General features: G+C 44.6%; 1 protein-coding gene across 2 annotated transcripts in view; it reads left to right on the forward strand.

Annotated features, from left to right (window-relative positions):
* LOC137355517 (F-box/LRR-repeat protein 15-like) overlaps nucleotides 1-6,824 on the forward strand; it is a 62,133-nt gene extending 55,309 nt beyond the window's left edge. The window contains exons 2-4 of one of the 2 annotated variants that reach the window (XM_068020751.1): nucleotides 283-386; nucleotides 1,531-1,590; nucleotides 6,388-6,824. In XM_068020751.1, the coding sequence (XP_067876852.1) occupies nucleotides 283-386; nucleotides 1,531-1,590; nucleotides 6,388-6,505 (282 nt within the window). In that variant the 3' untranslated portion in view covers nucleotides 6,506-6,824. Of the gene's footprint in view, nucleotides 1-282; nucleotides 387-1,530; nucleotides 1,591-6,387 lie in introns of those variants that run through there. The other variant, XM_068020750.1, reaches the window with a different exon arrangement.
* Nucleotides 6,825-13,096: the final 6,272 nt, after the last annotated feature.

Here is a 13,096-nt window from a genome sequence, read left to right on the forward strand (position 1 = left end):
TTCGACCTGGCTGGTCTATGACAGTGTTTATGCTCCACAAGAACCTCCTCCCACCCTTTAGTTATCTTGCCCTATCACCATATCTTTCTATTCTTTTCTCCCTCATGTACTTATCTAGCTCCCCCCACAAAATGTATCTATGTTGTTCACCACAACTAATCGTTGTGGTAGCGAGTTCCACATTCTCGTTACTCTCTGGGTAAAGAAGTTTCCCCTGAATTCCTCATTGGATTTACTATGCTGTTTATTCCTCTCTAAAGCATGTGTCGTTCTTCTCTCCAGCTACTGATGTTTTGGCCGCACAGCGTACCGTACAAGAGCCTGGGACCCTGGGGCAGCTTCTCCAAGTACCTGGTGGACAACTATCACCCCTACTTGTACGTCGGGTAAGTCCTGGGTGTGTGCTGTGCACCCCCTCAACCAAACGGTCTGATCCTTGAAGCCTGCATCCCTCAGATGTATTGTGTTCATATCTCTTACTCACTGCTCTGTCCTGATTGACTCTTGTGGAACTGGAGGTTGGGAAAGGGGCCTGCTCTTGGAGCTGTTTCCTCTTTGGTGGATAAATCCCTGAATCAGATCGCCAAGAGATCTATCAGGATCAGCAACCTGTGTTATATGGGAATTAATAGGAACAAGGATTGGAATTTCAATGTTGCCAGAATCGCCCCTACCCAGTCCACATAGACCTCACAGAAGCAAGAACTTGGACATTCTGGTGCCCTTTTTCCTTATTCCTTATTCCTGGAATTCTCCACACACAAGGACAAATGTCAGGAACTTGCCTGGCTGGTACCATGCTCTGCAAGGAAAGAAATTCCAAGGAATGTTGTCCCTTTAAGGAGTTTTGATGCTAGTGGATGGTCATGTGACCTCCCTGACCAACCGCCACCCCCAAAGGGGTTGTTCTAACCTTTAACACATTTCTGCCGTGGTGGGATAGTGCTACTGTTAGAAAGCAGTCACGTTTTTAAAAGACATCATTCTCAGGGTGTGGGTGTCACTGGCAAGGCCAGAATTTATTGCCCATCCTCAATTGCCCTTGAGAAGGTGGTGGTGAGCCGCCTTCTTGAACCGCTGCAGTCCACGTGGTGTGGTAACAGCCACAGTGCTGTTAGACGGTGATGTTCCCATGTGCCTGCTACCCTTGTTCTTCTGGATCATGGAGGTGGCGGATTTGAGAGTTGCTGTTGAAGGAGTCTTGGCGAGTTGATGCAGTGCGTCCGGTAGATAGTACACACTTCAGCCATGGTGCGCTGGTGATGGAGAGTGGGTGTTTTTAGCCAAATCAGCACTTTCGTCTTTAACTTAACCACAAATTGAAAAGGTGGTGAGAGTTGCACAGGCCCTCAGCACCAGAAGTCGGTCTGAAGTTCAGCCGCATGTGCGGACTATCCTAAGGCTGTGGGCTTGTGCCCTTCACGAAGCAGGAGAGTGTAGATGGAAGCACTGAGCTGCACCTGATTGCATCGTGTTGTTGCCATTTCAGATAAAGTTAGTGTGTGCTTGTTTATTTCCAATCTTTTGCAGTTACTGGTTGGCCTGGGCTCTCCACCTTGCTGAGACATTATACAGCATCAAACTCTGCAGGTGAGGCTGCTTAATATCTTCTGGTTAACCCAACTTTACCATTCTGTTTGTCAGATGTAAATTTGATGCTTGTGGAGCTGAAGGATAGACACTGTAGAGTGGAATGCTTCCCATTTTGGGCATAAAGTATTGGTAGCCAGTAATCCCGAGTCAAGTAAAATATGCACATACGTATAATATAATTTTTGGGTCGCCCCATTCTCAGAAGAGCATTCCCTTTACTGCCCTAGTGTGTAACTTTTCCATCTCCCACTCCTGGGACCCTTCTGAATGAGATTGCCAATTTGTGCATTAGGGATAGTTTTGCGCTGTGGACTGTGACTGGCAAACCTGTTTCATGTGAGAATCTTATGCCAAGGGGACAGAGGAGACTTGTGTCCCATTAAACTGGGCTGTACTTGGACCCAGATCCCAGAGACCTTTTGCTTTTAGCCTGGCTGCCTGATGAACACTGCTCCAGTGAATGGGACAGCTGGACCTGCTGTTGAAAAGTGGCAGTGCCCATTAGAGTACAGTAAAGCACGTGCAAGCAGCTCTGGGCTGACATTCCCTCTGTGTCCCCTTGCGGAACACCACAGCTGTTCTCTGGGATCGTGACCTATGGAGGATGAAGAGCCATGTCCCACTGCTGGGATCTCATGTTGGCTATAGGTGGAATACTCAACGTCAGGGCAGCAACTCCGCTGAGTGAGTGAGTGCCCACCTCAGTGCTGCTCTGTCAGTTAAGGAAATGGCACGATGGCAAGGAGGAGAAGTTTAAAAGTTAGGAAGTTAGAATCACCTCTAAACTATTGGAGCTGCGGAAGAAATAAGCATGGAATGTCATTGCTGGATAAATAGTGTATCTAGATTGGGGAACCATAGCAACAGGAGTTGGCCATTCAGCCCCTCGTGGGCACATAGCAACAGGAATAGGCCATTCAGCCCCTCAAACCTATTCCAACCTTCAAATCGATCATGGCGTAGCTGTACCTCAAACCATTTGCCAACCTCATATCCCTTGATACACTTACCTAACAAAAACTGGGGTAAAACATTTTCTACAGCCTAAAGAGTCACTAAACATTCACTGATGCAGGTTGAGGTGGGGTAGTGTACCTGAAGCTGCAGGCCAGGAACATTACAACAGCGATCATACTTAAGAAATAAAAGCAAAATGCAGCAGATGCTGGAAATCTGAAATAAAAACAGAAGGTGCTGGGAATACTCAGCAGGTCTGGCAGCATCTGTGGAGAGAGAAGCAGAGTCAACGTTTCAGGTCTGTGACCTTTCGTCAGAATCAACAGTTTTTATTTTAAAGAATACTTGATTGGTTGTAAAGTGCTTTGGGACGGTCTGCGGTCGTGACGGGCGCTGCACAAATGCACGTTCTTTGTCTTCTCAAGTCGTGGTGTCGGAGATTTTGTTTCAATCAAGCTTGGAGAGGTCGTGTTGCTCTGCAATGTGACAGAGGAATTAAATACAAAAACCAGGATTAATCCCTCTTCTGCCTTTCACTAACCTCGTTTAAATACTCCAATGGGATTGATGATTTGATGAACCTCTCCTGGGAGTTCTGCATGATTAACAACCAGCGGTGCCTGAGACAGAGTCAATAATGACCAGGATTTCTGGCACTTTCCCTTCGCTATTTCTGGGTGTGGGACTGGGCACTTTTCGCAGGGTTTCTCTCGTTGATGATTTACAAATGAGATTTTAAAACTCTTTCATTAAATTTAATTTTAACCTTGTGACAAATTACCAGTGAACTTTGTGAGCTGGCCACTGATCGATGGACTGGACTTTCTGATGACGATTACGGTACTGCAGGAGCTACCTGCAGGTCAGGGGTTCAAATCCCACCATGGCTAGTTGTGCAGTTGAATTTAATAAATCTGTTAATTTGTGGGTTGGCCCCAAAAAAAAACTGCGAAAAGCTGCCAGATTTTCTTTTAAAGATTCCATGGCACTATTTCAAGGAAAAGCAGGGAGTTCTCTCCGATGTCCTGTGCCAGTAATTTTCCCAGAAGCAGCGGTAGGTGTGTTACAATGGACCCAGGCGTTCCTGGGCTAGGGAGGGGATAATCAGTCTGGGTCAGTATGGGTTCCTACTCTCTGATTGTTGTCCAGGGACAACCAGTGGAAGTGTGCATACGTGACTGCATGTGTATGTGTACGTGTGTGTACACGTTGGACTTGCCGGTGACACCTTTCATGGTAGAATAGCGCCCTGTCACTCAGTTTCACACATGAAGATTGTCCACTTGCTGAGGGAAGGCAACACGCCTGGAACCATACCCCCAGAAAGAAAACACACAGTGAGGGAAAAATAGCAGAAGAACGCTCAAGTAGTGGGGGATCAGTGTAAGCTATAGGTTTTTAAACAGAGCCCCTGTGCATCAATGAAGGGGTCTCGGGGTCTGCGAGGTCACCAGATTTCTGTCCATCTGCTCACTTTTGTGCAGTTGTTAATTTGCTAGCGAGTTAATCATTGTTTAAAAAATTTTTCTGAAATTATGCTCTTTTCAAGAATTAGCACTGGGTTTTGGAAATTAGCACAGAGGATTTCCTCCATAGAGAAATGTTTGATTTACTAATGTATCTAGAACACTGGGATCAAAGAGATTTCCTCCAACTAGAGATTGGGTAGACCGGCGCCATTGTCTTTGGTGCCTGCCATAAACGCCGTTCCATAGCCACCGACTCCATCCCTCTCCCTGGCGACTGTCTGAGGCTGAACCAGACCGTTTGCTCGAGCATGGCTACCCGACCCGAACCCAATGGGACACGACGACGTGTGTTGGGTTCAGGTCGGGTTGCTCTCCCGGGTCTGGCATTCAGGCTCGGGTTGGGTCAGACACACTCCATCACCACCTCCGGTAAGTGGCTCCAATGTTAATGTGCTTTTTGGACTTGTAAGGTTGTTTAGTTACAGTTTTTTTTTTTATGCTTGTGCAGATGAGCAAAAAAGTGAAAACGGAAGCTAGGTTAACTGACGGTTGGGTCGGGCGCAAGAAAAACTGAAAGGACTCGGGCCGGGTCGGGCTCGGATTGGATGTGGTTCTTTCGGGCTCTGGTTGGGTTTCGTTTGCAGACCCGAGCCGGCCTTCACCATTTGCAGCCTCGGTGTTGTATTTGACACTGAGCTGAGCTTCCGACCACACATCTGCTCCAAAACCAAACTGCCTATTTCCACCTTCTTAATATTGCCCAACTTTGCCCCTGCCTCAGATCATCTGCTGAAACCTTCATTGTTACCTGTGGACCCGACAACTCTTGGTCAGTCTTTTATTTTCCACCCAACATAAACTTGAGCTTATACAAAATTCCTAACTTGCACCAAGTCCTGCTTATCCTGTCTCCTTTAGTCATCTATCCTAATATCTCCTTACATGGCTCAGTGTCAAATTTTGTTAACCCTCTTGTGAGTCACCTTGGGATGTGTTAAAGGTACAAGTAGTTATAACTACACCCTGATTTAATCACTGCACAGTTCTCGTGTATAACATGTTTTGTTCTATACAGAAGTACCCTTGCTTATTTCACCTGAAGAAGTTCTAATATGAAGGACACTCAAGTTTAATCCTCGATTCCTTCACGGAAATTCCTGGTTCTGCACCCTGGAGGAGGACAAGAAGGCAGGAAGTGAGCTCCTGTTTGGCATGTCTAAGGAGTTCCTGTTCCAAGGCAGAGAGCTTGATGTATGAGCATAGCTGTGAGCTAGTTAAAGTTTTCCATTGAAGGAGATTCACTTGAGCTGAAGCCAGTGCTGTGATATCAGCCTCTCCAACAATGGAATCCAGCCTATACAAGTGCAGGTTGTGGGATACTCTGCCCGTGGGTTGAATATAATGCATGAATGAACTGTTAGCTAGAGGTCTGTCCCGAGAAAGCTCTCTGTTGAATATTATGGTTGAATACTTTCCCAAAGAGCCCTAGTTCTGAAGTATCAGTCTGGAAAGAGAAATGAATTCTCGTTGGATTGTATTTCGATGGCAGTGGTCTCAATTGTGTTAAAGTAAATATTTCAAGACATTATCATTACAGAGATCTCTGCTGTGGCTATTTACAATACTCTGCTGTGCACAGTGTTTGATAATGATGATATTTCAAACCTGACCACAAATACCAGCAACCTGCTTCCTGATAAGCCCACAATGGGGATGAGCACAGTGTGGTCAGTAGGAATTCAGTAGCGATAATGGTCAGTGTCTAAAGAAAGAACCTTTATTTATATAGTGCCTTTCACATCCGCAGGACATCCCAAAGCACTTCACAGCCATTGAAGTACTTGTGAAATGTAGTCAATCTCGTAAAAAGGAAACCGAGCAGCTAATTTGCACACATCAAGCTCGCACAAACAGCAATGAGATAAATGACCATATAACCTATTTTAGTGATGGACAAATGTTGACTAGGACATAAGGGAGAAGACCCCTAACCCCCCCCCCTTCAAAATAGCCCCATAGGACCTTTTACATCCGGATGAGGGGCAGAGGGGGTCCTCGGTTTAGCGTCTTATCCAAACGACGGCACTTCTGTCAGTGCAGCACTCCCTCAGTGCTGCACTGGAGCGTCAACTTGGGTTCTGTGCTCCAATCTCTGAAGTGGGGCTTGAACCCACAACCTTCTGCCTTAGAGGCGAGAGTGTTGATCATAGGTCATACAGGATGGACTCCTAGCCAGCAAGTGGAAGACCTTCCTCCGTTGGATCTTCTAGGATGTCAGAAGCAGTAAACTGAGTCATTAGTTGGGGGTGCAGTCTAGTTGCTGCTCAGACCTACACTGACCTTGTCTTTTCTGTCTCAATCCACACAGTGACAAAGGGATCACAAACATAAGCGCTCAACTCAAGTGGGCGTTTCAGACATTTTTGTTTGGTATCGCCTCCCTTCGGCACCTGCTGTCCTACAAACCAGAGCAAAAGGGAAAGTGAAGACACAACAACAGAGGCACATTCCTCATCTTAAAAAGAAGGCACCATTTCAGCACTGCGGCACCTAGGGGCCAAAGATCCTCCTTTTAAGAAACTAAAGGGCCACTAGCAAATTCCCTGGAAAGAGTGGTTTTGAAACAGTGATTTCAGAGAGTACGATGTTAATAGCAGCTAATTATGGGGACAGTCATTCACCGTTTAACATTAATTGTCTTTTTACCCCAGACTGGTAATCAAGTTGATTTTTTTTTTAAAAAAGTGGTAGCAAAAATGAATAGTTTCTTTTAACCTGCATTTAATAAAAGTTTATTTCAATGCTTTTGATATGTATTCAAGTAACGTGACAGCCTGGTGCTCTGGGTGAGTTTTGTGCATGCAAACTGGTATTCTCACACACCACTTCATTGCTTATACCAGCCTAGGTTTTCAGATTATTATGCTGACGGTCTTGTGTTTAAGATGAATGGGCTGCTGCTGGTGCAACATTAGGAAGAGGAGGCTATTCAGCCACTCGAACCTGTTCCACCATTCACTTAGATCATGACTGATCTGTACCTGCACTCCATTTACTTGTCTGTGCTGCATATCCTTTCATATCCTTACCAATAAAAATGTATCCATCTGAGTCTTAGACTATTTGAGGAGTCTACATTTCCTCTACCCTTTCTGTGAAAAAGAGACTTCCTGATTTCACTCCTGAATGGCCTCACTCTTAGTGCGCCCTGGATTCAACCAGGGGAGGGCGTTAGGCAATGGAGGGATTTGAAAACAGAGATGAGGCTTTTAAAATCAAGACGTTACTTGACCAGGAGCCAATGTAGGTCAACGAGCATAGGGGTGACGAGGGAAATGATCTTGGTGCGAGTTAAGGCACAGGCAGCAGATTTTTGGATGACTACAAGTTTAGAGAGTAGAATGTGGGAGACCAGCCAGGAGTGCTGTTGGAATGGTCAATCTTATAGGTAACAAAGGCATGAATGTCTCAGTGTTGCACTACCCAGCACCAACACCCCTTGCCTTGGACATAAAAAGTTGCCAGGAAGAAACTGGTTAAATGACTAATTTAGGTGTAATGCCCCTTAAAATGAGACAGCAAGTTTGATTTTTTTTTTCGATGGAGCAAATGTCCTTGGATCATTAATATTTTATTGCAAAAGCAATGCAGGAAGTAGGTAAGGAGACTGCTATTGCACTTAAGGCCTTTTCAATCAATTCTACTGCGGAAATTGATTAAGTTTGCCAGTTAAGCTTACCTGTCTGAGACGTTGCTTTTAACTCAATCCTGCCCACCTGTTTACCCTCAAGGTTGGCTGGTAGAAAACGATCAAAGTTATTCAAGCTCCACAAACCCCCCCCCCCCCCCCCCCACCCCCGCCACTCAACTCCCTTCTATAACCAGATTAAAGCTTTTGCCCATTATAGATCATAGGCAAAGGATATCTGAGTATGTTGATCTCTTTCAGGCTGTTTTTGGCCCAGTTTCCCTGCAGAGTTCCTGTTTATCTCTTCCTGTTAGTCCAACATTAATCATCTCTTGGGACAAATGAATCTTGGCTTGAGAATTCGCTACATTTCACACAAAAGGCCCAAATGCCGACTAACACTAAAACGAAATGAGTTGCATCCCGATAGGGCCTTTCGTGATGTCCCAAGATGCTTTACAGCCAATGAAGTACTTTTGAACTGTAGTCACTGTTGTAATGTCGGAAAAATGGCAGCCAGTTTGCCACACAATAAGATCTCTAAACAGCAATATGGTAATGACCAGATAATCCGTTTTAGTGATTTTGCTTGGGGAATAAATGTTGAGACCTTCGCTGCTGTTCTTTGAATAGTGCCATGAGATGTTTTACATCCACCCAAGAGGACAGAGCTTTGGTTTAATCTCTGAAACAGGGCATAGTACTCCCTTGATGTTCCAGCCTAGACTTACGGGCTCAAGTCTTGGGTTATGGGACTGGAACTCATAACGTTATGGCTGACAGACCAGAATATAACAACTGAGCCACAGCATCTCAAGTCATGATAGAGCAATCCTCCTTTCCTCCTTTAAATGGTGATTCATTCTGCAGAATGGGTCCACAAGTACGTGTAGCCATCCAGTATGCTAGCCAAGTAGCGTTGTTCACATGAACCTTGTTGGTGGATGTCAGTTGACGATTCAGCTATACAGAGCGTCCCAGCCAACCCTGGCCTGGCCTTCACTCAACAACCACATATCTTCTTTGATTATTGTCATTCAATGCCAAACATGAGCGGGAACCCTACTTGACTATTGTTTTTCTTCCTACTCCAAAGGTCCTGAGTTCAGCTGTAGTCAAATAAACACATGATTGGACCCAACCACAACTGCACTCATTGGGGTCCACTAACAGCCCAACAGGCCTGTGAATGATTGTGGCAGGTTGGCCAGACTTTGGTTTGGCCTCTGCAAAGACATGTATGGGTGACACAACTGATTACAAACCCTGCCCCCACCCCACGGACCAATTACATTTCTACTTAGACCTTCTCTTATGCTCTTAAATTTAGACTGGAGGTTTTGGAAGAGATTTGGGGAGCCAGAAAGCCAACATAGTCCACCCAAAGAGAAAAATTGATAGCTTGCCTTGCGATCAAAGGCTGCCATATTGTCTGGCCTGGAAGTGAAATCATGGAGGTGGAGATGATACATGACAACCTACTGAAGGCTATATGCCAATCCTCAGGAGGCCTCAATCTCTTGGTTATTACCGAAAATCTATCCTTATAATGTGATCACATCCTGTTCCAAAAATGCAGCTGGTTTCTAACAAGTTTTTTTTTATTGCATTTCTGAGGTTATTTTTAGTGGAGATGTGGTGGTACTGTGGGTTAGACATTGTTCTTTGATCACTGGGACCTGAGTTCAAATCATAATGCTGCTATGAAAGTTTCCTCTGTCACTTCAAGTGCTCAGGAAGTGGGAAGAGTCATAATTATGATCTGAATGGAAATCGACACAGTGCTGGGGAAGAGCAGAGAGATTTGGGGTACCGGTTCATAGGGCGGCGCAGTGGTTAGCACCGCAGCCTCACAGCTCCAGCGACCCGGGTTCGATTCTGGGTACTGCCTGTGCAGAGTTTGCACGTTCTCCCTGTGACCGCGTGGGTTTCCTCCGGGTGCTCCGGTTTCCTCCCACAGCCAAAGACTTGCAGGTTGATAGGTAAATTGGCCATTATAAATTGCCCCTAGTATAGGTAGGTGGTAGGAGAATTGTGGGGATGTGGTAGGGAATATGGGATTAATGTAGGATTAGTATAAATGGGTGGTTGATGGTCGGCACAGACTCGGTGGGCTGAAGGGCCTGTTTCAGTGCTGTATCTCTCTATGACTCTATATTAAGGTAGCACCACAGGTTGATTAAAGGATGTAAAAAAAAAAGCTAATGAATTTCTAGGTTTTATCATGAGGTATAGAATATAAAAGCTAAGAAGTAAAGAGAAGTTTATATAAAACCTTAAGAATTACATAGAAACAGGCATTCAGCCCATCTCGTCTATGCTGGTGTTTATGCTCCACTTGAGCCTTGCCCCACCCCATGTCATCTAACCCCATCAGCATATCCTTCTGTTCCTTTCTCCCTCATGTACTTATCTAGCTCCCCCTTAAATGCATCTTTGCTATTCGCCTTAACGACTCCATGTGGTAGTGAGTTCCACATTCTCACCATTCTCTTAGTAAAGAAGTTTCTCCTGAATTCCCTATTGCATTTATTGGTGACTATCTTCACTAAATTTAATACTGACAAGTGTGAGGTGATGCATTTTGGCAGAAGGAATAGGAAGAGGCAACATATACTTAATGGCACAGTTCTAAAGAGTGTGCAGGAACAGAGGGATCTGGGGATGCATTGATCTTTGAAGGTGGCAGGACATATTGAGAGAGTTAATAAAGCATATGGTGTCTTGGGCTTCATAAATAGAGGCATTGAGTACAAAATCAGGGAAGTTATGCTGAACCTTTATAAAGCTCTGGTTAGGCCCCAGCTGGAGTATTGCATCCAGTTCTGGTCACCACACTTCAGGAAGATGTGAGGATCCTTGAGAGGGTGCAGAGGAGATTTACCAGAATGGTTCCAGGGATGGAGGACTTTAGCTTCAAGGTTAGGTTGGAAAGCTGGGTTTGTTCTCCTTAGAACAAAGGAGATTTAATAGAAGTGTATAAGATTATGACAGGCTTAGATAAGTTAGAAAAGGAAAAACTGTTCCCATTAACAAATGGTACAATGACTAGGAGACACAGATTGAAAGTTTTAGGCAAAGGATGCAGGGGAAATAGGAGGAAGCACTTCTTTTACGCAGCGGGTGGTAATAACCTGGAACTTGCTGCCCACAAGGGTGGCGGAAGCGGAGACGGTCAATGACTTCAAGAAAAAGTTGGATGGCCACTTGAGAGAAAGAGACTAGTAGGGCTATAGGGATCGAGCAGGGGAGTGGGATAACTCCATGGATAGCTGGTATGGACCCGATGGGCCAAATGGCCTCCTTCTGTGCCGCAAATGGCTCTAAAGACCCTAGTTTTGGACTTCCCAACAAGGGGAAACATCCTCTCAAACCCTTTCATAATCGTAAAGACCTCTATTAGGTCACCCCTCAGCCTTTTATTTTCTAGAGAAAAGATTCCCAGCCTTTCCTGATAGTTAAAGCTCTCAGTTCTGGTATCGTTGTTGTGAATCCTTAATGCACCGTCTCCAGTGTCTCTATATCCTTTTTATAATATGGAGAACTGTGCACAGTACTCTAAGCATGTTTTACTTCTCTTCCAATATGGAAGATCTACTGTATTGTATTAAATCATTGTCTTTTGCTCAAATTATAATTGTGTGCTTTTCTGTGCTAATGTCCTATCTTTGCATTTCCACAAATTGCTGATATTGCCATATCAATGAAAAATACACCAGATTAAAGTGAAGCATGGTGACAACTGACATCTGACCAAAGATCAGCTAAATGCACACAAGGGAATTTTGTTCAGAGTGGACAACAACATTGTGTTGGTGCATTGCGATCCATGAGACCGTCTCATTCACTGGGAGATTAGCACAGCATCTGAGCCCAATCCTGCTCTCTCCTGATCCCCACACAACGGCACTTCGAGTAGGGGAATACTGCACAGATGTCTGGACAGGGAACCCTAACTGATTTTCCACATCCCCAAGCACGGAGCAGAGGTCAATTATACATTCCCACTGCCACTCCAGCCAGCTCACAACAGACTGGGTAATACACCAGGGATTTCTGCTCTGCTTAGCTGAACTAGTCAATGTATTAACCAGCTGAGAGACTGAGGGAGATATAATACACCTTTTCTGGGTACTTTTACTTTATTGATGAATCAATGTTTATGGTGCTGCCAGAATCTTTTGTTAGTAGAGGTTTTGATAACATGAATAGGGAAAGACTTTTTCCACTGGTTGGAGAGTTGATTTATGAGACTCCTTGCTGGAGTGCATAGTACAGGACATCAAAAGACAGGAGAGGATGAGGTATAGCAAGAAATAGTGATTATATAATGTCTGCAGCTTAGGGACTGTCTGTGTGTTTGTGTTGTGTTGGTGTGACAATTAAGGACTGTTTAGACTTCCAAGATGGGGTGGAGTGAAGATTAGTGACTGGATTTTCGGGATGTATTGGTGTGAAGATTAGGGATTGTCTGGGTTTTCGGGATGTATTGGTGTGAAGATGAGTGATTGTCTGGGTTTTTGGGATGTGTTGGTGTGAAGATTAGAGACTGGATTTTTGGGATGTATTGGTGTGAAGATTAGGGATTGTCTGGGTTTTTGGGATGCATTGGTGTGAAGATTAGGGAACATCTGGGTTTTTGGGATGTATTGGTGTGAAGATGAGGGATTGTCTGGGTTTTTGGGATGTATTGGTGTGAAGATTAGGGAACGTCTGGGTTTTTGGGATGCATTGGTGTGAAGATTAGGGACTGTCTGGATTTTCGGGATGTGTTGCTAAGTCAGCCTGTCCTTTGATAATGGGATTTAACCTGATTTGAACCCTCCTTTGGTTCCGGACCTGGCTTCTTGCACTGACACGAAGACTCTTTATCCCTGGTCAGACTGTGTCGAAGTTTGGGTCACCTTGTAGATGATTGAATTTGGTGTTATCTTCATTGCACTTATCACTGGTGGGGTTCCTCTGAATTGCTAGCATTTCTTTGAGCATTATGTGAGACTTTTCTTTAATCTTTTGTTCAGAAGCCAATAGTCCCATTCTTTTCTTTCTGCTCCTGATTAATACTGGGGTACATTCCCACATGCACTTTCTAATACCTTAGCCAAATGGGAATTATTCTTGGGTGAGCCTACACTGTAGGGTCTAGATTTAGCAATCAGTGTTATTTTAATGCTAATGGGGCTATAAATTAAAAAAACAACTATCAGAAAATCTAGGCTTCGGTGTAAGCAAGCTACTCAACTCAAGAGAGAATCACAGTCAAATCTGATCCATTTCTCGTTCAAGGTCCAAAGCCTCGTGCTTTATCAAGGCATTGATGGGGGCAGCGCCACTTCCGAAACCAGATAACATGGGTCAAACCAGTTAACATCCTCTTTAATTGAATTTT

This window comes from Heterodontus francisci, chromosome 42, assembly GCF_036365525.1.
Source record: "Heterodontus francisci isolate sHetFra1 chromosome 42, sHetFra1.hap1, whole genome shotgun sequence".
Taxonomy (NCBI): Eukaryota; Metazoa; Chordata; class Chondrichthyes; order Heterodontiformes; family Heterodontidae; genus Heterodontus; species Heterodontus francisci.